At 37.1% G+C, this 23,828-nt stretch overlaps 1 protein-coding gene across 2 annotated transcripts in view; it reads right to left on the reverse strand.

Annotated features, from left to right (window-relative positions):
• Positions 1-2,644: 2,644 nt before the first annotated feature.
• The window catches only part of LOC122351886 (receptor tyrosine-protein kinase erbB-4-like), a 268,898-nt gene continuing 247,714 nt past the window's right edge, over positions 2,645-23,828 (reverse strand). For both annotated transcript variants that reach the window (XM_043249273.1, XM_043249274.1), the window contains 7 exons: positions 16,394-16,549; positions 15,195-15,270; positions 14,891-15,037; positions 13,751-13,848; positions 13,434-13,604; positions 9,453-9,786; positions 2,645-8,173 (listed from right to left, as the gene is read on the reverse strand). In XM_043249273.1, coding sequence (XP_043105208.1) covers positions 7,479-8,173; positions 9,453-9,786; positions 13,434-13,604; positions 13,751-13,848; positions 14,891-15,037; positions 15,195-15,270; positions 16,394-16,549 — 1,677 coding nt within the window. In that variant the 3' untranslated portion in view covers positions 2,645-7,478. The remainder of the gene's footprint in view (positions 8,174-9,452; positions 9,787-13,433; positions 13,605-13,750; positions 13,849-14,890; positions 15,038-15,194; positions 15,271-16,393; positions 16,550-23,828) is intronic.

Raw genomic sequence — 23,828 nt, forward strand, 5'->3', positions numbered from 1 at the left:
TTTATAGATTCTAGTTCTCCTCTTTCAACCTCTGAACTCATCTAGAATGGGAAATTAAAGTTGAAAATTAAAATTAAACCATTGCCAAGATGATGCAATAGCAATCCAACAAAACATAAAAATAACAGATAGCCTATAGTTTTTTTTTGTAACTTATTTCAAAAAGTGAAACTTTTACATATATTTTAGATTTATTACACGTAAAGTAAAACATTAGAAACATTTCTTTTGTTTTATTTTGATGACTAGAGCTTACAGCTCATAAAGTCAAAATTCAGCATCTCAAAATATTAGAATATTTCCTACAAATCAATCAAAAATGTTTTTTCAAAGCAGAAAAAGTTCTTCAAAGTATCTTAATTACTTGGTCTAGACTCCAGCTTCATTCCACTCTTTGTGAAGCTCTGCCAAGTGTTTGAATCGGCTTTGCTTGGCAGTATTCTCAAGCTTGAGGTCATCCTTGTTGCTTGAACCCCTTTTTATACCCAATTTCTTCCCTCCAGTCAACTTATCATTTACAATGCTTTGATACAGCACTCTGTGTACAGCCAAAGCTTTCAGTAATGACCTTCTGTGACTTAACCTCTTTGTGGAGGGTGTCAATGATCATCTTCTGGACCATTGCCAATTAAGATCTAATCATCAAAATTAAAACAAAGAAACTTTTAAAATGTTTATTCTACATGTAATGGATCTAATATCCAAATATACATATACACACACACACACACACATATATATATATATATATATATATATATATATATATATATATATATATATATATATATATATATATATAAAGTTTTACTTTCTGAAATAAGTAAAAAAGAAGGTTTTATGATATTCACATTTTTTGGAATGTACCTGTAAAGATTAGCGAACTGATGAGCATTGCTCAACCGCAGCAGACAGGAAAATATCCAATATGAAATGCTAAAGTGTTTGGTGGCAATCATTCTGTTAGATTCAAAAAAGATATTTTGTAATGGGATTCAGTCAATGAGATTGCTCTAGAGATTGGCCCGTAGGTTACCTGTAGGCAGAGGCATATCGTTGGGCACGTTGAGGGAAAATGAAAGACTCTTGCTTGGTAGCTTTTGCGCCTCATCTCTTCACTGCAGGGAATGTAATATGCGTCCTATAATGAAAGCTCTCAGGGGAACTCTTCCTCTGCTTAGTGGTCTATACCGGGCCCACTCAATCACAAACGCAGCGCGTGCTGATGTACCGACAGGGCTTTCAGTAACACCAGGCTGCGTATTCTGGAAAATGCCTTTAGCGCCGTACACTTTCTTGCCACACATGACGAAGCACAACATTTATCTCTGCATTTATGGAAACGAAGATGTGAAGCTCCACAATAAGAAAATAGAATAGCATTGCTCTTTTGTAAAAGAGAAATCCATGGCCCTCTTCCTCGGTGGTTCATTAAAGTGCCCCCATTATGGGTTATGAAAGGTTTCATATATTGGTTTTGGTAGTCCCAAACAACAGGTTAGCAAGCATGTAAGGTCAAAAAGACACTTGCATTTTCTCATAATGGTTCGGAACGGCGAAGTAAATGAATGACAGTTTTTATTTTTGAACAAACTATTCCTGTAGACGAGCGATTGCTGGAGTTAATTTTCCAGCATTTTGAGGTTGTGCTCACACTAGAGTAATATGAAAGCACCCAATTGGATCCTAATTTAGAGCATATTACCCAATCAAAAGAATTATTTTAGGGCAGAATGCAGATGTTTTCATGAAAACTGGTACAAAAACAGCAGCAGTAAATCATCTCAGCTGGAGAGATCAAGTTATATTTAGATCCAGATATTCTGATCATTTCTCTTCAAGGGAAAATCCATACAGAATGTCACAGGTAAAGAGGGGAGGGCTGGGAAAATGATGGATTGCGTCTATCACACTCAATTATGTGCTTGAGAAAAGTGATTCGACTCAGTATGAGAGAGGGGGAAAAAGAAAGACAATACTGATCACACCCTCTTACAATATTGGATTTCCAGTGATGATACCATAAAATGTCACTGCGGGGGAAAAGATCTGTCATGCACAAGCACACAACACAAATAATCACGTTTTACTACCTTGTTTTGTGATTATCAGAGATATTAAGTTTTAAGGTGGAATGCAATGCAATTCAGGTAAAAGTGCAAGAACTTTCATCAGATTGCAGTGTAAAGCACAATAAAATCACAGAATAGCGCCTATAAATGCAGAACCACCTCACATCCTTATATGAAACAATTGCCTTCTGATTAGAGCTTAATTCGGAAACAAGACTTCTGTTCAAACAAAGTGATGAATATGCAGTCAAGAGCACATGGATAGCGGTTCACGGTGACATTTTGATGTTATATCCCATCTTTTTTATGACGCTTAAAAAAGCTGTAGTGTGTGATTTTTGAAATCTGAAAGCATTCGGATGCTGCATATCTGATTTTAACGGAGTGAAATTCTGAATCATTGCCTTGAAGATGGTTGTAGACTTGACAGACATTCAAAATGCTGTGGAAAAAAATGTCAGAATCTGACATTCAAAAAGCGAAATCTCTGAGCCATCTTAATGTCAAAGAACGTGAGATGCATTCGCTTTAAAAAAAAGAAAAACAACAAAACAAAAAAACAGACTCGTATATCAGGTGTTGTATTTATTTATTTATTTATATTAAATTAAAAATATAGATTCAGGTAACAAAACTGTGAAACAGTATTTAAATGCTCTAGCTTTGGGGAATGGGAAAGCTGTGGTGAAGAAATTTACTGTGACCAGAGCTGAAGATGGGCGTCAAAAATGACAAGACTTGACTTTAGTTTTGATGAGCCGTCACTCAATAACAACGTGGCCAAATGAACACCACTCCAGGCAATTAGTCCACTTGACAGCGTGAATAATACACTCTGACTTACAGATCTCTTGGAGGAACACCATAGCGGATGTATTTGAGATGGTTGAGCTCAGCTTTTGCCATCATTTTTCACCGTATTCGCGCTCGTGGCTCGCGGCTAAGCCTGAGCTCGCTCACGGTGCGGTTGGCTGCAGATGTGAAGAGATGGGAGATTGTGCATGAATATGAATTACATACTGAGAAAGAACTAGACACTACCCATATGACCGGGACTAAAGTCAGGAAAAGCCTAACTGGAGTTCGAGAGAGATTCCTGGGAGATACAAATGCTATCGTCACACAGCTGCAGATTCCCCACGCTGGATTCTGTACAAAAAGAGAAAATTGTGGGGTGATGGAGGGAGGCTATACCTGACAGAAAGAAAACATCTCCTACCTCTTGAACACGGGCAGAGGTTAAAAAACACAAAAAGCACCAAGCCGGGCTACATACGATCACGAAAAACACACCGAAGTACTAAAAGAACCTGCAAGATCTACAAAATCAAATATGTGCTGTTCAAATTACAGATATATACAGCCATCAAATAAGAATAACCGGTCACACACAATATAAGTCAACAAAACATAATGGGGGAAAAAAAAAAAGGTCAGTCCAAAAAGAGCATAAGTTTCTCAGCTATTTACAAATACATCTGGCCAATTCAACTGTCTATAAAAATACTATTCACATTTTCTCATTGACGTACAGTAGTAAAATCATGAGGAACAACCATTCCAAATGTCAATGTTGCAGGAAGGTGTTTTTCTTCCCTTTTTTGTCCTTTGTAATATAAAACGATTTTTTTTAACTGTGCTTAGTCTACCGATACTTTCTGACTACCTTGCCACATGCAAAATAAGTTCCAATGAGCATTTCAAGAGAAATTATAAAAGAAAAGACATTAACTGGTGGTGTTAAACATGAAGTGCTTTAACATACTCATAACTTAACAGTAATGTGATAACACAAACTGAAACGCACTGTGTTTTGTAAAGCTTATTGCCTCTCTATACAATAAAATATATGATCACATAGTATTATAAAAAAAGTTTTTTTTGTAGGGCCCGTTAAAACACATTAATGAAATTGTACGTGGATTTTACATGTATATTGCAACTAGCTGATACATGTTAGAAATGAAGGAGAAAAGCTAAAAAAACAAACAAAAAAGGATCAAAGGGTGAATTCACTAAGTGCTTCTGCATTTGATTTTTTAATTCAAAATGCCACACTTTCCAATCAGCCACCCACAAGTCAGTTTAACCAAACACTAAATATAGCAAAATAGTTTTTTCGCTGTATTTACTGTCAATTAAGTCTTTATTATTTTAGCGTACACATCCTTTGTTTAAATTGGGTTCATTAACTCAATGCTATTGGCCTATTACTCTTAACAGAAATCATATAAAAGATGTTGCTGATCATTAATTGAATGATGAAAAACAGCATGACAACCAGCACACTTGAAGCATTTTAAAGAGCTGATTCAAGTGTGTTGCACTGAAACTTAGTGAACTCACTCTTCAGATTTTTAAAGCAATGCTTAAAAAAGTGGAACACAAGCCTTCAACAGTATCTCACTACTCTTGATTAATTATCTTCAAGCCCCTTCAGATATATATATATATATATATATATATACACACAAGTTCATGTAAAGATGTCTTTCGCATGTTCTTCTTGATTCTGCGAAATGTGAGTCACCAATGAACAATGTGCAGTGAGACAAAATGTTGTGCGCCATCCAAACCTCATTTCCTAGAGTTCCTAGAAAGTGGAAATGTTTACAAAGATAATCAGTTCCACCCAATAACAGTCTCTAACTGTGAAAATCTTCAAAAACAGTAACCCTCACACATCAGGTATTCTTCTCCCTCTGTTTTGGCCTAGTTGTTCCTCACTTGATGGATTTAGTAGATCTTTACCCACCCTGTATTCACAGCAGTTGCTACATATAGATTTAAACACCCAGACCTGCGGTGATGTTATCAGTAGCAAATGCACGAGGTCCTTGCCTTTAATTAGGCTAAGAGAAGGTAACTGAAAGCTTCAAAACTCTTAGAAATTGTAAATAAGAGGGTTTTCATGGAGGTTCTGGAGCTTTTCATAACCCCAACCAGAATCTTTTAGATAACTATGCACTGGGTTCATCATAAATACAAGAAAGATGAATAAAAAATATAATTTGGCCTTAGTTCTACACACTATACTTCCTAACTGTTAACCTACTTTCCAAACTCTACAGGAGCTAAAATTAAGCAATTTCAAGTATCAGTTTTGTCCTGTAAAGGTGTCTATTATTATTATATAGATAATCTTAGTGATCCACCTTAAATTTTGCCCTAATTACATTATTTTTAAGGATGAAAGCTTGAGATAAATACTTCAATTAGTAAACATCTGTGTTTGGCAAAATCACTGCGCGTCACTAACATTCCCTGATTTGGTTTCCAGTAGAGAGCCAAAAATGTCATTTGTCTAATCTGTTATCGCATGGGAACAGCAATTCCCACAATGAAAAGAACTCCGCTCTATCTTTGTTATGTTCATTAATTAAAGTGCTCCATGTAACCGTAAACCTTCATATTCATAAGCAGAAAAAAAACAACAACATTCAAAGGCAAAAAAATGATAGAGCAAAACAAAAGTATATGGGCGGGTGGTGTGTGCTATCGTTATGTAGCTATGATTATAATAAATGAGTATTCAATCAGTGCCGTTGATGTTTAAAACAAACTCATGCGGTTGTGCCAGGCTGTTAAGTGCTATAAAACCATTTCACATCTCCACACCAGCAACATAACATCATGATTATTCCCCTAAACAAAAAAGAATAGTGACTGGCAGTGTTCAAACTATACACAAATCTAGTTGTAGAAACCTGGATGGTGTGGTTTTACCGAAGATGTAGCAAAGTTGTTTTTCACCATTTGAGGAGAACAACGTGCCCAAGTAAGATGCGTTATCTTCCTAAATTACTATCAGTGTAGCTCCATGAGACACTTCTTATAGAAAAGTCATTATGGGAGACAGTTCAAATGGAGTTGACAGATTTGAGGCAGTCTCATCTCTGACCTCGGGGCAAATGATTCCATTTGTACATTCTCATTTGTTCCTCATGGTACTGCATGATGGTACTCCTGCCTTCTTGATTTCAAAACGTCCCTCAAAACATGCCTTAATGAACCCAGCTAGAAAAGCTGCCATCTTGATCGCAAGTCTTGTGCATCTCATTGACTTGCATGTGGGACAAGTTTATATAGTTCTAACAGTTTTCCGGCCGTATTTCAGAAGAGGAGGCAGGCGTTGTGCTGTCGAGTCTTCCGTAAAATGCTGGGCCTCTGTAGCTCTGTAGTGTAAATATCCATTCTCCTCCATCTACGTGGATGCTCTTGGTCGCTAGTATTGATTTTAGCTTCTAAAGTTCAAGGTAAACCCAATCTGGGTTTTCGTTCCACACATTAAATGACAAAATAAGGAAGGCTACCTTAAGGTGACAACTCTGTGAGCATACAGATCAATGTTGGAAAGATCAACAATAAAAAATGTTATTACAGTAGACTGTTGCAGATCAGCTTTTATGAAGTTATTGATTTTGTGGCGGGCTGCAGTACGGACTTGTTCATATGCATGGAGATACTGTTCTCAGCGTGGAGCACTAGTCATTGCCTTTGCACATGTAGTTTTACAGGCCGCAAGACTGTTTCCAGTTGGCAATCATTCCAGTCCTACTTATGAGTCAAAAATGAAGAAAGAATGGCTCAATGAAAGTAATAAAAAGTGCCTTGTTTGAGCAATACATGTGCAGATGAATTATGCAAATATTTTGAACAGAACATTACACAATGTGTCTTTTGAAGATGCGCCATTCGAGAAGGTCCCAGTTGACACCACACTGTAATCAACATATGTTTTGTTGTATATAACAGCATGTAGCATATAGCCAGTCCTGTCGCTTACATTTCAGTCTCAATCAGTAGACGATATTGAGAGCCATTTTGGGCCCTTTTGTCCCACAACGATATTCCCAATATGACGGATTTGCATACAACACATCTGCTTAATAAAATCATGTATGGAGTGCTAAAATAATCTATGCTAACCAAAGTCATAAATTACAGTAGATCTTAGCGTATCTTCAAATCAAAATCCCAAAACAAGATAAACGATAAACATTTCTTTAATTGCACAAAAGAATGACTCCTCTCTGCTATTGGATCAACCCACGTTGCACGTCAACATCAGTACTTGCTTTCAATGAGATGAGTGTGACATCTACCAATTTCTGTGAAGAGTGTCGCTTTCCAAAAGCTGGGCTCAGGTAGGGGAAACTGGTCTTAATGGGGATTGAAGTGAGGAGGGACAAGCAAGAAGGAGCTTTGATTGATGTGGCCATCTGTGACCAATGCCTCTGGAGGAGAAGCTCACTCAAGTGGATCAGTTCCAGGTCATTGGAGGTCGGGTGTTCAATCCAGTTCAGAGAGGAGCGGAGAGATCGGGATGCTGGTGTGAGAGCCAGGGTGAGAACACACTATGACTCTTTACCTCCAACTTTCCTTGTTTGTCTCGGGCCATCATTGCTACACAACAGTGTTTCTCTGTCGGTAGGGAGGAGGTGGCAACACGGTGCCCGGTTTTAGCGCATACTCGGACAGGTATTCCTGGTTCTCAGCGACGGCAGGTCGGATCCGTCCGTTTTGTCGGTAGAAGAAGCGTGTGCTGCAATCCTGCAGATACTCTGGGTTGTGGAGAGTGGCCTTGGGGGGAAGACTGTGCTGCCAGTACTCAGGATTGTCAAATGTCTTTTTGGGCTTTATGTCAGCCTTGATGGTCCCGGAGTGAGCGGGATGGAGGGTGTGCGTCGGGTGTAGGGTGTGTCCGGGATGGGCAGAGTGGAGGGTGTGGCCTGAGAGGGTGGAGATGCTTTGTTTGCCTTGGTAGAGAGGCTGTGTTGTGACGTGGGTGTTGGATGCCACTGGTTGCATGGTTTGGGAAAGATTCTGGCTGGTGGAAGTTCCACTGTTTGCTGCTGCTGCTACTACTGCTGCTGCCACCGCTGCTGAGTGCACCACAGGGACTCCGTTCTTCCTCAATATGTCGTGACTCTTTTCGCCAGAGTTATGGAAGGTGTTGAGGTATAACGGGTCATTGACATACTCATCCTCCACTTTGGGCTGTCCGTTGGAGGTACTGTGGTAACCTCGCTCGAGAGTGTGGACCTCTCCGTTTCTGCGATGGGTGACAAACGGGTTCTCCTCCACAGGGTTGAGATAATCTGCATGAGAAAAGAAAAGAGCTGTCAGAAGAGAGGAGAACACTGTGGCAGCTAGCACTCTAAGGTAAAGCCGACTGCCATTGATCTCAGCAGGTTTTCTATAAAGACTCGATAGGATGCTCTCTGAAGTCCTAGAGTTATAGTAAATCCGAGTCCTTTCCATGAACATTTTTTGCTTGAGTTTACTTCAGCATACTTTACAGAAGAATGCAAATTATTGAGGTTACAAAGTGTGCTAGTGAGCCCACGACTGTGCAAGAATTAACACAAATTAGCCCAAGATTCAGTATCTTCTTTTCAAACTGTCCTAAACGCTTAATGTCTTAGCAACTTTGGTGAAATTTCAAAGGGATTAATCACTGCTTTGGATCCTGGGTTATGAAAAACTGCTTTATAGTATGTCTAACACAGCTTCAGTTGGTACTGTGTATAAGTGCTACATCTTAGCAATCTGAAACAAGAGGATGGTTGTTTAGCAGGATTCCAGCAAGTTAACTGACAGGTTAGTTTCTTAATTTTTTTTGTGTCTTGATGGAATGTCAGTCACTTTAGATAAAAAAGTGTAATCTTAATGTAATGTTTAGGTGCAGACAAATAATCACAAATTCCCTCAAATCTTTTCTCATTTAATATTACGAGCCTTGTACTTTGTTCTATAGGTTCTGTTTAGTTTTAACATTTAAAGGTAAGGCAAGAAGGTCACAGTAATGGCAAATTCTGTCATTCTGTCCTTATTCACTGATTTACAGTACTTTCTTCTATGGAGGTTGAAAGAAGACATTTTGAAATGTATGTTTGTCTTTATTCAATAAAAGACTGTGGTCTCCACAACCAGTTTGGTTTCCAACATTCTTTAAAATATCTATATAGTAGAAGTCTTACAGTTGTGCAATTGCATTAGGGTCAGTAAAAGACATAAATTAATTTTTTAGTTGAACAATCCCTTTAAAACGACCAGAGTGGATATGGTGAAATTTGCACAGATGGACGAGCAGTTATTAAAAAAGGTTTTGTGCTGTATTTGTTGAGATAATATTATTAACTTTGTAAATATCAAGAATATAACCCAGAGTTCTCAAATATACAAGAGTGAAATCTCAGAACCTGACTACAAAAGATGAATTACTAACCACAGGGTAACAACCTGAAAAGTGTGAACCATTGAAAAAGCACAGACGAGTTTACAAATGACTCTGGATTAATGGTTTTAAGTGTAAAATCTCCAGGTGAGCTCTGTTAGATCAATCTCCTCGCTTGCTCAAGTTTATCCTTCCTGTACCTGAGGGCTTTTTGTCCTGCATGGCACTCATGTATCCTTCCTGGTCAGTCTCCGCTCTCGCTCCGCGCTCACACAGTATCACAGTTGGATCTGCGCTATAACGCTGGCCACTGCTGTCCTCGCCGGTGCTCGCCCTGGGTGAAGCCTTCTTCCTGAGAGTGCCATTACAGCGGCTGTCTTCAAATGCCTCAGAGGACCCCGAGGCCCCCTGCTGGGTCATGGATTGCTTCTGAGCAGAACAGCCTGGGCTGACCGCGGACACAGCCACAACCCGTGGGATAGTGGCCATCATCTCTTCCATGCCGAAGCTGCCGTCCTGGTACGCAAACTGGTTCTGCAGAAACACAAATGAGCCTTTTAATATCTTCGGCATGATCTATTTCTGTTTGCTTTACAATTAAACACTTCAAGAGAGGCAAATATTTTATGCCAGTGAGGCTCCAAATATTAATACAGTTTATGAGATTTAATGAAAACTTGGCAACAGTGAACGAACAGACGAGTGTGTAGGAACACAGCTCTCCTGATGCAATTAGAAATCTCATCACAATTAAACTATTTGTTTTTTTTCTTATTCCTAATCCTCAGACTCTCTCCATCTGCCTGTATTTGTTTCTAGTTCTTGTTTAGAATTTGATTTTCGTTAAGTTCTGTGGCGGCAAGACTGTAGAAAAAAGGCCAAGCACATTTTATGCTTGATATAACATGGTAAAACCATGTAACTATAATACAGTAGTACAGTAAATCTGAATCTGGCGTGTAAATTAGAGAGACATGCAAAATGAGTTGTGGGGACCCAGGAACAAGTTTGAAAACCACTGCAGTAGTACCATGATCACCATGTTCATGCATTATGGTATTTAAATAGTTCTTAAAAGTACTTTAGAGAAAACCATGGTATTACCCAATCAGAATTTAGTCACAATGAGGCATTAATGTACTGTTTTTTATTGAGTCTTTTGTTTTGCATAATTTAAAGCAGACATATTGATTTACTATGAACAATCTTCTGGTTTGGTTTGTGTTCATCAAAATTTAAATAACAGAATCAATAACAATTTTTTTTAAAGCATTAAATTCACCAGTTTGTTCTAAAATACTCATCACAAGATAAGTAATACTTTTCTACGGATGCTCTGAGGTAAGTTTGCAGGTGCTCTTCCTGCTCAGAGAAACGCTGGCTTTGTCCTGAATTCAGTGTCTCTTTCCTCATTTTCTCTTTCCACTGACATTTTGTCCACTAACCACAAAAATCTCATCTCTCTTTCTCTTTCCCCATCCTGACTTTTCCAGCACACATTCATGAAGCTGTCTGAGCACCCTAGAGCTCATTGCTGTGAATGAAGAGCGCTGCTGGGCTGAGCATTACTGTAAGAGTTGAGCCTGCTACAACTAATGTAAATCTATACTTGTGTAAGGAGCGGGGCAGTATAATTAAATGCCATAGCATAATAAATTCGCAATTTTATTTTATGTACATATCATAGTTGTTATATTCTTATAGAAAGTAACTAAAAGTGCATATACTGTAAATAAACATGGTAATCCTGCAAATAAAAGACTTGACAGTAATTTCCTTTTACTATTCAATAAATCAAATCTGAATTTTACAAGGAACACAATTTATATACAAATTAATTTGTATAAAATAAGTTATACAAAGTAAACATGAATATATAAAGTTTAATAAAGCATTTAATTTTTATCCAAACCTAAAAAAAAAAAAAAAAAAAAAAAAAAAAAAAGGTTTTATCCCAGTATCCTATTAAAAATGTACAACCCACTGACCAAGGATGAGCTGAAACACATGCACAAAAATGTGCTTTTTCCATTATGCTCAAACTTCAAATCATTTTGAGTGGAGATGAATTTGAGTTAATATTGCAATCCGCTATTTGGGTTATTTGGCAGAGTTTTGTTTTCCCAAAGCTCAGTTTATACGGCAAACTGCAGGCGAAAGATTTCTGTAATGTTCCAAAGAGGCTCTGAAGGATTGATGTCCCTCATTGATATTCATACCGCTCACTCTCTTTTCTCTCCCAGTTAGACGAAAACAAAACGCAAGTTAGAATGCAAAATGGCACACATGGTTAGCGAACACGGTCCAGGCGAAAAAAGGAAACATTTCATCACACCCGCCCCTCCCACACACTCTCACACCCTCGCTAAATCGGTTCTAAGTCCCTGGCAAAGACTGATTGAACCCTGAGATTTTGTCTTGCTAAGTTACAGTTAAGAGCTGTTTGAGGCGCATCCCAATCGGTTGTCCTTTCCCATCGCTGCTGCGCACACCAACAGTTAATAACGTGCTCATGGCTGACTAACACAGAGCAAATATCCACTCTGGACTTCCTGTCTATAGGCAAATATCATCTTCACTTTAGTGAGGACCCAGTTATTTACACTGGCATGCCTCTGTAATGAAAGCCCAGGCATGGAGCCCATTATAGGCACGCGTATTGAGGGCGACTTTATTTTTTTCTTCCTCCGCTCCACAGGAAAATCTTAATGCGTGTCACAAAGGCACTGCTGCTTTTGAAAATGCTGAGACAAATTAGCACCTGTAAATAAAAAAAAGACTGGGCGAATCTTAGCATTTCAATACCCTTTATCAATAGGGGGGCATTACTGAATTGTGGGACTTTCGTTTTTTTCTTATCGCTTTTGTGATTTCATATTTCAACGGCAGACAGGTTCGTTTCTGGGAGAACGTAGCATCTGTCAGTGCAGGAATGGTGGGTCTGGCTTTCTGGGATGCTCACGTGGCACTTAATTGGCCAGGAAAGCATCCATCCGCTCCAAGGTCAACGTCAGTTAGATGATGGACTCATCTGAAAACTCAATTCAGCCTCAGACAAGCAATAAATAGAGCTTCATGGAGTGAGAACTAAAAGTGCATTAAAATGTAAAAGGTATCCTAAAATATGTAAATATGTGCAAAATACCCAAATGTGGATGCATGATGTATGTTCAATGCATCAACGACCTCTTGTCCTTAATATTTGAAAGGACTTGTGCTATCCTGAAGAGTAAATTGAATCTCTTCAAACTTTTTAGGTACTATTGTTCAAAAAGATTTTGGGTCAGTACAATTTTTAGTTAGAAAGTAAGAAACAAGTGTCTTAGACTCATCCAGGCTGGAAAATTTTGATCAAAACAGTAAAAAGAAACTAAAAAACAGTAACAATTTTAAATAAATTAGCAAAAAGCATTTAATCTTATCATCATGTTGAAACCTTGATTTTTTTCTGGATTTTTTTTTGGCAGCAATTAAAAAAATGTTTACACTTACTTTTGGCAAATTTAAAGCATCCACACTTAAAAAACTCTTTGATGTCAGTATGATTTTAATAAGTTGGAAGAAGTCTCTTAGGCTCACCAAGGCTGAATTCATGATCAAAACAGTAAAAAAAGAGTAATACTGTGAAATATTACAAGTTAATTTACATTTTCTATTTTTTTTTTACTGTATTTATGCAATAAAAAAAGATACATTTTCAGCAAAAAGCATCATTTTGAAATCATAACACATTTTTTTTTGCTGACAATTTGATGAACAGGCAGTTCAAAAGAATATGTAATACTGTAGTTTTTTTTTGTTTGTTTAGTAACGATTTAAGAGTCTTTACTGTTAAATTCACCTCACTTTTGGTAAATATAATGCATCCTTTCTGAAATAACAACAACAATCTTGAAAGGTGAAATGTACATTACGTTTTAGCTTACTGTAGGTCTAGCCAATTTACGTTTTTGTGACATAAATCAAAAAGCAAGAACCATTGTAAAGACCAAGCAATAACTCTGAAGACTGGCTCTTTTATGTGGAAGACATGACTTCCTTTTGCTACAGCTTCCAAAATGGGCATTTCAATTTACCCCATTCATTGTAATACAAGTGGCCCATCTCAGCTATATTGTCTCTGACAGAGCGTGGTTTATTAAATTACTCTGTGTGAGTGTGTGATGGGGTAGTACACTCACTCTGTTGGGGTCCATGCGTGATCTGGTTGTGTATGCTAGTGGAGGAATACCGAAGGCTTGTGGCACCAAATACTCCTCGGCATCCATCAGATCCTCCAGTTCCTCTTCATCTAGCAGACTCTGGAAGAACTTACTGTCATTGGGGCTGGGCAGCTTCATGCGGTCGTCTCCCTGACAACAGAGAGCATCAGGGTTCACATATCATGTATTATGTAGAAAAAATAAGATTTTATGACACTTATGTGCTTTATTTATCAATTTATTTTATTATTGTACAGCACATCGTGGGCATTTGAGGCCAGCTGTGAGGCTCTTACTTGGATGACTAGGTAACGTTGTGGATCTCTTGCCATTCGGCTGAACTCTGCTGCAAGCTCCTTAAATCTGGGTCTGCTGTCTGCATCTATCATCCAGCCTGGGGGGGACACACATAGCACAGCTTCAATCAGCAAAGTAGAACACAACGGATAAACAATGCTGTGAGCTTTCTGTACATTACAAGAAGGTTCTGGCTTCAGCATCTGCGAAATGTTGACAAATACCACAGAAATCATTTTCCCTCTATTTTTAAAACAGTAGAAAATGTGTTTACAATAATGCACAACAATATGCTGATAAACTGATAAGTTCACCCGCCCAGAAAAGCAGAGTGCATTAACAACTCAAATAACATATTTTATACAGAGCAATTAAAATAAGCGATTTAAGAAAACTGCAAGCTTCATATTTCTGTAGTTAAATCCGCTGGAATCAACTTACTTTCATGGTAAGTTCTGTAAACATATTTCTGTGCCATAATAATGTTGCTGGGTCCATGCCTCTACTCTGTTTCAAGTGAGAAAACATCTCAGTAGCTGTTTAGTTCAGGGTTCACAATATCCCAGACACCAGGATTTTAATGAATCGCTGTCTGGCCAATAAAGATCTAGGGCTGGCAATTAGGTTTTTTGCTTTTTTTGGCAGTACTACAGCACGATGTGAATGTTTGTTGTTTGCTTTTCGCTTATTTTAATTCAATTTGTAAACTATTTTAGAAAATACATTTTTTTAATTAGTTTATTTTTTAGTTTTAAAATTTTCATTAGAAATGTTTTTTTTTTGTATTTCAGGTTAAGTTTTGGTAATTTTTATATTTTAACTTTGTAATTTTTAATTTCTTTTGAATTTTGAATTTATATTTTATTTCAGAATCTGAAGAAACGTTTGGAAACACATGATGTCAGACTCTCAAAAGGCTGAGAGAAAAACAGCTGGACTGAACAAAAGTGTGCATCACTTGACGCACTTTAAATGTCTTAATAATCTACAATTTCATATTGATAACTATGTAGCAGTTTACTTGAGGTTCATTCCAACTCATAAGGTTTCCCTAGCTACCTGCCTGAACACTACATAAGAACTTATAGCATGATGTGTCATGGGTGTGAAGATGAAAGTCTTATGCAAAGCTCTCTTACATTTGACCATGACCATGTAGACATCAATAGTGCAGATGGGAGGCTGAGGAAGCCTCTCTCCTTTCTCCAGCAGGTCAGGAATCTCTCGGGTAGGGATTCCATCGTACGGCTTTCCTCCGAATGTCATCAGCTCCCAGATAGTCACTCCTGGAAGAAAATCCATTAACCATCAAGCTTGTAGGCATGTGTTGAGACTGTTGGGTCGGTGTTTGTCTGATTCTAACTGCATGAAAACACTTGAAATTAGACTTAAGATAAATTACATTTTACTGATGCAATTAACTGCAATTAAGGCTCCTCTCACCGTAACTCCATACGTCACTCTGGTGGGTGAATTTCCTATAGTGAATGCACTCCAAAGCCATCCACTTTATAGGCATCTGACAAAACAAAAGGGAACAGTGTATCATGTTGAATAAAAAATACACAATGATACAGTACATGAAAATGTAATAAAGTAAAAAAAACAAAACAAAAAAAAAACACTTTACAGCTTTATTGTTTATTTACAAACTTGACAAAGTTTCTTCAAAGCTTACATCGCTAAAACCAAACCTTATCACAGAATCATGCATTATATATTACGTCTGGAAAGTTAATATTTTAGAAATGGAATAATCAGTGATATCTGCTTCTTTTCATCTTTTTCTATTGGAAGAAACAGGTTGGGCTAAATGTGTGCGCAGTGCTGCTCTGCGTCAAACCACGCTAAAGCTTTAGAGTTTTTCCTCTGTGGGAGAACAAACATGGCTGATTTCAAATGGTGGATGGTTGGAGCTGAGCAGAACAGAATCCCAGGGTGCTCTATTCTGGTGCAGAACCAAGAGAGAGATTCAAACGGATAAGGTGGAGTGTGTACATGAAGTGAAGTGCAGGAAAAGGACACAGGCTGCAGGTGGGTGGAAGTTTGTTTGAAATGAAAAGGTGCAGAGTTAGGGCAGGTTGTTACCAGGGTGTTGCTATGCTTTATTTATTTTTTTTAGAGTTATTTTTACTGCATTGCTACTAATTCTAAGTGGTTCCTTACTGGTATTTTGTGTTTAGGATATGGCTTTAGTGGCAAATAAAAAATATATAACCAGAAAATTAATTCAATCATTCATTCATTTATAGTGTGGGCTTTCTCCTTCAATGAAAAGCAGAAATCCTTTGCCCATTTCATTATGAGACAAATACTGACTGCTCAGAAAAATAAAAGCACATATGTCTGACTACTCTATGTTTACTTTGTGATTAGTCGTTTAAAGTGTGTACCAACATGACCCTTAAGAACCCGTGTGTTTATGAATGTGTGCAGAGTGACAACCTTCTGTTTTGGTTTTAGCAAACATTGTTAATTAGCCTGTCATTAGAGGCTGTGTTCTAAAACCCAGGGATGAATGTTAAGTGTAGCACATTTCTTGATTACTCAAAGCATCGTTGTTCCAGTAAAAGAGCACAAACGATGTTATGCAAAAATGTCAGTGCGTGCCCTTTGTCTTGTTGGGGTCATGCGACACTGACCTTGCCCCCGTCTGCATTGTATTCCTTCTCATCTGCATCCAGAAGGCGAGCCAGACCGAAGTCAGTGATCTTTATATGGTTGGGTGACTTCACTAGGACGTTCCGAGCAGCTAGATCCCTGTGCACGAGTCTCCTGTCCTCCAAGTACATCATACCCTGCAAAACACATATACACACACACACACACACACACACACACAAATTCATCATTAATTACAGTGACAGTAATTTAACAGTTTGATTGTGAGACAATCAAAATCATCATCGACGTGAATAATGAGCATGATGATACCATCTCACAAGCTAATCAAATTCATGAAGAGCAAAAATTATTTGAATAATATTGGCAACATCTTCAGTACTTCATTTTACCGATTACTTGTTAAGAATATGCATATTACATATAATGTAAATTCAGCCTGGATATTTTTTATTGCCTTTTGGACAATCTTTTTTTAAGTTGCCAGTTATATCTTGAGTGTATATGTCAATACACCAAAATTAATTGGTGTTATTTTAGTACAGGTTTATACTATTTTTTCAGTTTTCTTTTTTTTCTTCTTTTTTATATTTATTTATTGGTTCAATATTTATATATAGCTGTTTAAGTATAGTTCAAGTAATTTTACTACAACTTAAAATTATTTCAGTTAATTGCCAAAGCAAAATTTGCAAAAATTATATTAGTTATATTAGTTCACATTTTTTTCATCTAATATGAATATTTTATTTTGTCTTTCAATTACCTATATTTGAATCATTTTTCTTGCTATTTTAACAATATATAATCAATGATTACAAACAATTATGCTAACGTAAAAGAGGACAATATTTCAGTTGACCAAACTAATTTTGATTTTCACTATATGTTATTAATTGTTGACTTAAATGTGCTTACTGCAAAACAACAAGATTTAGACTTCAGAATATGCATTTAACGTCATCAGTATCTCTCATAAGCTAGTTCTTCATGTATTGCTGCACATGTTGGCAACAATCATTATGAGGAAGAGTTTGCAGCCTTAAAATTAAATGGTCAGGAAGAAGGCATTAGCAGTAAAATCAAAGTTTGTTTGTTCTACCTTCACTTTCAAAGACACTTTGTGGAGGGATTACAGTGAAAAAAAGTCACAGTATTATTAATGGAGATTGTTCACATTGATAAGCGATGAGTCTCTTCTCAGGCATGGCCGTGTATCGAAAACAATGAAAACTCCAGACATCAATTTTCTAGAGGAGCGAACAATGCATGTAATCGATTTAAGTCCATCCCGCAGCTTGGAGGCCTTTTGAAGGGCCGCGATCCATTCGCAAGAAAACAGCCTCTCTACTTTTCCTTCAACGGGGCTTTCAAGTGCCCTTGAGCCAGTGGCTGGATGAAATTTAAATCTTAATGTGATTGGTGGAGAGGTAAGGACAGCTTTTGGCAAAATGGTTTTACTAAGAAAGCGAGATAGTGAGAGCAAGCTTGTAAAAGTGGGGAAATACAATTTGAGAGGTCCAGTGTAGCCCATCACAGGTGCTCTCTGATATGAGAAGTCTCCGTCTGTCATCACAGAAAGAGTCTGCTTACAAGTGCTTTTAATATCAAATAGCTGTGAGAATTTATTCATAGGAGGAAAGTGTATTACATCACCCGTAAAACACCATGTTGCTGTTGCTATAGACGGCAATACATCATATACTGGGGAAAATCCTTGTAGAGCATTCATTTTTATAGGAAACAGAATATATAATAAATATAGCAAATATAACAGATTTGGCCAGTTCTGTGTCTTTTGCACTTGATAAAGCAAAAACACTGAACCTTTTTTTTTTTTTGTTTGCAAGATGCCAAAACATATTGTTTATGTATTCATGTGCAGTTCTTTGGCACATTACTGGTTAAGTAAATTTGTATAATATTGCATAACATCAATTAATTTTTTGGTAACTGGTGTAAAACTAGAATAAAGTCATATAAATACTGAATTGGAAAAATACTGTGTGTGTGTGATTTATTCTATTTTAGAATATAAATGGCAGGAATTATTATTTATTTATTACAATTATTTAAGGATTACAATTACTAGGATTAGTTAACAATAACAACACTAATTGATGGTTATATCAGAAGATGAACAGATGAACAATTATGCAGTTAATATAAAACTAGAACTTACAAAGTTCATCTGTATTTCAACTGAACAAACAAATTTCACGACTTTCCTTTTTTTGTCCTAGCACTTACTTATTAATATGCTAAATAGGTTTATCATCAGACTACAAATTACGCAAAACACTTATTTAGATTTGTGATTCCACAGGCGTTTCTTATCGTCTTGTTGTTGAATTGTTTGTATCCACTGTAGTCTTCAAGAAGTTTTTAAATTCAAATGACTGGAGATAAAAATCAGATTTTCTGCTTTTATTTGAAGTGCAAAACAGCACATAAAATGAGTATTTTCTTTATAAAAATAGCCGAATCTTCTGGATATTCTTCTCATTTTCCCAGAAGAGTGTATCCATGCTAATCAAATGGGTATATGTCAAACCTGAGTGAGAGCTCAGTTCTAATTGGGAACAAACCAGTGACACATAAAACGTATAATGAATGAGGAAAGTGGCTTGCTTTGCAGCATGTCAACAGTCTAGACTCATGACTTGCAGCACAGTCAGATCTGAGAGCGTGTTTCCCACTGTACTTATTAACATGATGGCAGCCGCAGCGCTGAAAGAGAAATCCCCCAATTTAAGATGAGCCGAGAATATGAGTGTACCGGCAGGGAACGAAGAAAGGGCTTTATTTCAACCGTATTCAAATAGTTTGGTTTAAGCTGGGAAATAGGATGATGCTTTACTAACAAGAGTTTAAAAAAAAAAGACTAATAGGTTGCTCAGACAGTTCTTATGTTAAGAAACATGCATTCTTTACCAAAACCAACTGAGCTGCCTACAGAGGCAGGTTTCAAAGGCATCGTTTTCTTGGCATCTTAATTACGCTGCCCTCTAAGATAGCTCATTATGGCCTTTGTAGCAAAGGGACTCCCAGAATGCACTGTGATTAAAACAGTAGGAAATAAATCCAGTATGGCATTATATTATCATATTATATCCATTATAAATATCCATAAAAAAAGAAAAATATGGTCGACATTCACATTCAACAGCAGCCAACCTGATGCGCTTTCCACAGTAAAAAGTGACTGTGGATTTAGTTTAGTCAAGTAAGGCCACATAAGGGTAGTGTGAATGGGATTAGTAGGAGATAATAAATTAAACAATAAGCCCTTAATGTCCCTCAGGGGTCGATGTCCAGTACAGCGGTGCTATTAAAGGGTTGAACAAGAAATGCTAATCTGTCTGCTATGAGATATACAAATCTCCGCAGAACTGCGAAGGAGGGAAGAAATCTCTTTATGCCATGCGTTTGCAATTTTTTCCCGGCAAGCAAGTGTAATCCGAGGTAATGGTGTGGGAATTACACCCTCTGTGCCTGCAAAACATCACTTCCTCCTATCTATACTCACCCATAACCACATTTCACAGGAATGTATCACATTCGGACATACACTACTGTTCAAAAGTTTGGGGGCTGCAAATTTGTTTAAAATAAATTATTGCTTTCATTCAGAAAAGATATAATAAATTGATTTAAAGTGACAGTGAAAACATTTATAATGTTGCACAAAACTTTCACTTAAATCCAATTCTTTGGAACTTTGGTTTTTAGTTCATGCAAAAATATTAAAGAGCACAACACAACAATTAAAATGAATCACATCCAAAATAAAAGTTTTTGTTTGTATAATATATGTGGGCGTATATAGATTTGTATATATATACATACACATTCATTACATGAATTCTAATTTATATCATAAATAAATATATTGAAAATATCTAAAAATATTTTATTCTGAAATATATACATGCATGTGGGTTTTTCGTTATATATACATAATAAATATACACAGTACATATACATGTAAACATAACCTTTTATTTTGTATGCAATTAATCAGGGTTAATGGGTGCACACACACACACACACACACACACACACACACACATATATATATATATATATATATATATATATATATATATATATATATATATACACACATATATACACACACACACACACACACACACACACATATATATATGTGTGTGTGTATACACACACACACACACACACACACATATATATATATATATATATATATATATATATATATATATATATATATATATATAAAGTAAAAACAATTTATTGTTCACTGTTTCTATTAAGTACAGTAGACAGACTTAAAGAAACATACTTGTGCACATACAAAAACCAGACGCATTCACAAAATGACAGGCCTCTGAAGCAAACATGAACAAACACAAAGGAAGTGACAATCAAGAACAAATGACCATGACTGGCAGCCATTCTGTTGCCTTCCTCCTTCCTTCTGCACGCACTGCAGTACGCCTCACCAAAGACGTGGTCTTAAGAGCTTTTCAAAGATTAATGAGCCTACATTAACATTAATCGTCTATCAAAATGCAATTATCTTTGCGTTTGCAGAGCTGAGGTAGAGAGGAGGGAAATGTACATTTCCGGGTAAATAATCTTGACTTCTGCACAGCTGCACCTGCAGATGGAGTAAGTGATTGCTTGTACCACAAAAAAGTGCTTATGGACTGACATGGCTTTTCAAGAGTCTTATTTGTACATAAAGCATATCTGATCATCTTTATAATTTCAAATCATTATACACAGAACTATACGCAATAAAAGTTGTGATTATAATGCTAGGGGAGGAAAATAACAAAGCATAGCATTCCTTTATCAAAGGTTCTCCTTCTCTTTAGCTGTGTTTTATTTCTGCAATGAGTAAGAAAGGTTAAGAGACAGAGGGAAGAGGGAAGCACTTTTTGTCTTTTAGGCCACAGAGAGAGTTTTAGCAGTGAAGCCTCTCAAAAACATGGAGACAGATAGAGCTGAAGTGCTCTCAAGAGCAATACTTTACAGTCTGGGGAGAAAAGCACTGCCTACTCAGAAAATATGAGCACAGACCCCAGAATTTCTTATTTATGTTCATATCAGAGCCACACAAACAAAGGTCCTATAGAATCCTATAGAATGTATTTTACCAAAAACAGTGGATATTAAAATTATTCTATTGACATCGACTCTTGGATTTGAGTGAACCTTGACACCACACACACAATACTAACACACACACACACACTATACGCACTGAATATGTACGAAGGATTTTTGTTACAGGTCAGTGCGAGTCATCATTTCAGTGTGGTTCTTTCCAGTTGTTTCACGTCACTCGCAGGACTAAATCCGAACCCATTCCACAGTCAGAGCACAGGCCGTTTTGGCCCATTCACTCCAGTCCCAGTGTATTTAAAACAGATTACTTCTGCAGCCTGGACAGCCAATCAATACTCACTCTGATTACAATAAGCCACAAGATGGCCGCGCCACACAATATTTATCCCCAGAGTAGACTTTAGTGTAATTAGAAATCAATGGCTCACACAGTCCATTAATGCAGCGGACGTGCTGATAGAGCAACAGAGATTTTCGCATACTTGTGAAGAGCCCTGAAGAGAGAACAAGTGACTTTATGAAAGAGCTGAAGGCAATACCATTGTAAATATATTGTTCGGTTTGGGGATTCTACATCTTAATGAGTTTATAAGGGCTAGCAAAGTTTTTTAAAGAGACACAGAGTTAATATCTGTCCGACATGCCACCATGTTTTAGCTTAAGCTGGTACACTCAAACTATTGCCGGGTTAAATACAACAGCTGATTGCTTACTACTCAAAGTGCTGGGTCAAAACAACCCACTTGTTGGTTCTGTCCCTATCCAGCATTTTCATTGCGTACTAAGTTGCGTACGGAAAATGAAAAGTTGCAGTTTTCTAGGCTGATATACTCTCATTCCGGCGTAATAATCAAGGAACTTTTCTGTAAAATGCCTCTTATGAACCTCTTCTTTTAGTGCATAAAACTGAACTCGTAAAGGCTGAGGACACTTAATTAATCGTTCAAAAATATTCATGAACTCAGGAGGTTTTGGATGAGTCTGAGCGAACTGTTCACTGAATCAACTCAAAGAAAACATTAACATTACATTTAAACATTTGAGTGAATTATTTAAGACTTTGCTTATTAAGAAAGTCATTCTTTTGTTATTGAATGATTCAATGTTTTTAACAATATGGTTGACTGAATGTTTTTTTTTTGCTACTGGCGTAATGAAGCAACCTGCAGAAAGAGGCAACAAAAAATCCAACCTCTAATACTAAAAGTTAATTTCATACAAGATTTTTAAACGCAATCTTAACTACTGTTTTAAAGTTGGAGCCCCCAATATAATTTGGAGCAATAACAAAACATTTTTTCATCAAAAATTAACATTGATTTGGGAAATCTGTTCTGATACCCAGTCTTATACATTACTTTTTTAATTTTACTTAATACATTTTAATGCTGGGGGCACAATGAAAATGTATATTTGGCTTAAAATTAGCTCTATACTTCAGTTTCAGTTGAAATTAAGATATTATTTTGGTAATGCATATTTTCATCTTCCTTCCTCAAAAACGAGGTTAGGATCAAACAGATTAACGGTTCCCCTGCAGTGCCATGACAGACCTCTCAATGGGTCCCCGTTGTAGACCCATAAAATTGGAAGATCATTCCCGCACTTACCCAAGCAATCTCAAAAAGGATTTGTCTCCATTTTTGTAAACACGTTTCCAAACGAAAGCTTTAAAGGAATGAAAAATCTTCAACGTTTTATCATTATTGGATTACTATATACTGCTTCCCCCATAAACTGCAGTGATTACATTAACTTCCTTCCCAACTCGCTTTTGACCTTTTGAATGATGTCCTCCGTTCCCTAAGAGACGGATTTAAATTGTGTTTGTCACTTATTAAGTGTTTGTCATTTTGCCGTGATGTGAACTTCTCCGAATTCGAAACCCAAAGCTGTCTGCGTGTTTCCTGTCTCTGTGGAGGATGTGTGCTCGTGAATAATCTCTGAGTAAAGAGCGAGGAAGGTGACCTGTGAAGACCCACTGCAGTGAAAGTGATTCAGTCCTCCTGTCTCTTCACCCTCATGCACACTCTTTATCCTCTCTTATACCTGTAACCACATCTGACTGGGATTAGACTGAGCCATCTCTTCCTCATCCGAGCCAAATAATCTGTCCCCGCTATTTCGGTAGCGCAGCGCATGGAGCCGTGTGATAGGCTTAGTCTTGCAGGTGTCATCATCAGTATTCTAAATGTTCTTTCTGAACAGTTTTACCGCCACAGAACCATTCCATTAATTCCAGACCTGTCACAGACCACAGTCGCTTGAAAAAATTATGACAATCAACAAAATTGGAGGGGAGATCTGTCTATCGATTACAACTTCAATCATACAAGT

Source organism: Puntigrus tetrazona, chromosome 9 (genome assembly GCF_018831695.1).
Source record: "Puntigrus tetrazona isolate hp1 chromosome 9, ASM1883169v1, whole genome shotgun sequence".
NCBI lineage: Eukaryota > Metazoa > Chordata > Actinopteri > Cypriniformes > Cyprinidae > Puntigrus > Puntigrus tetrazona.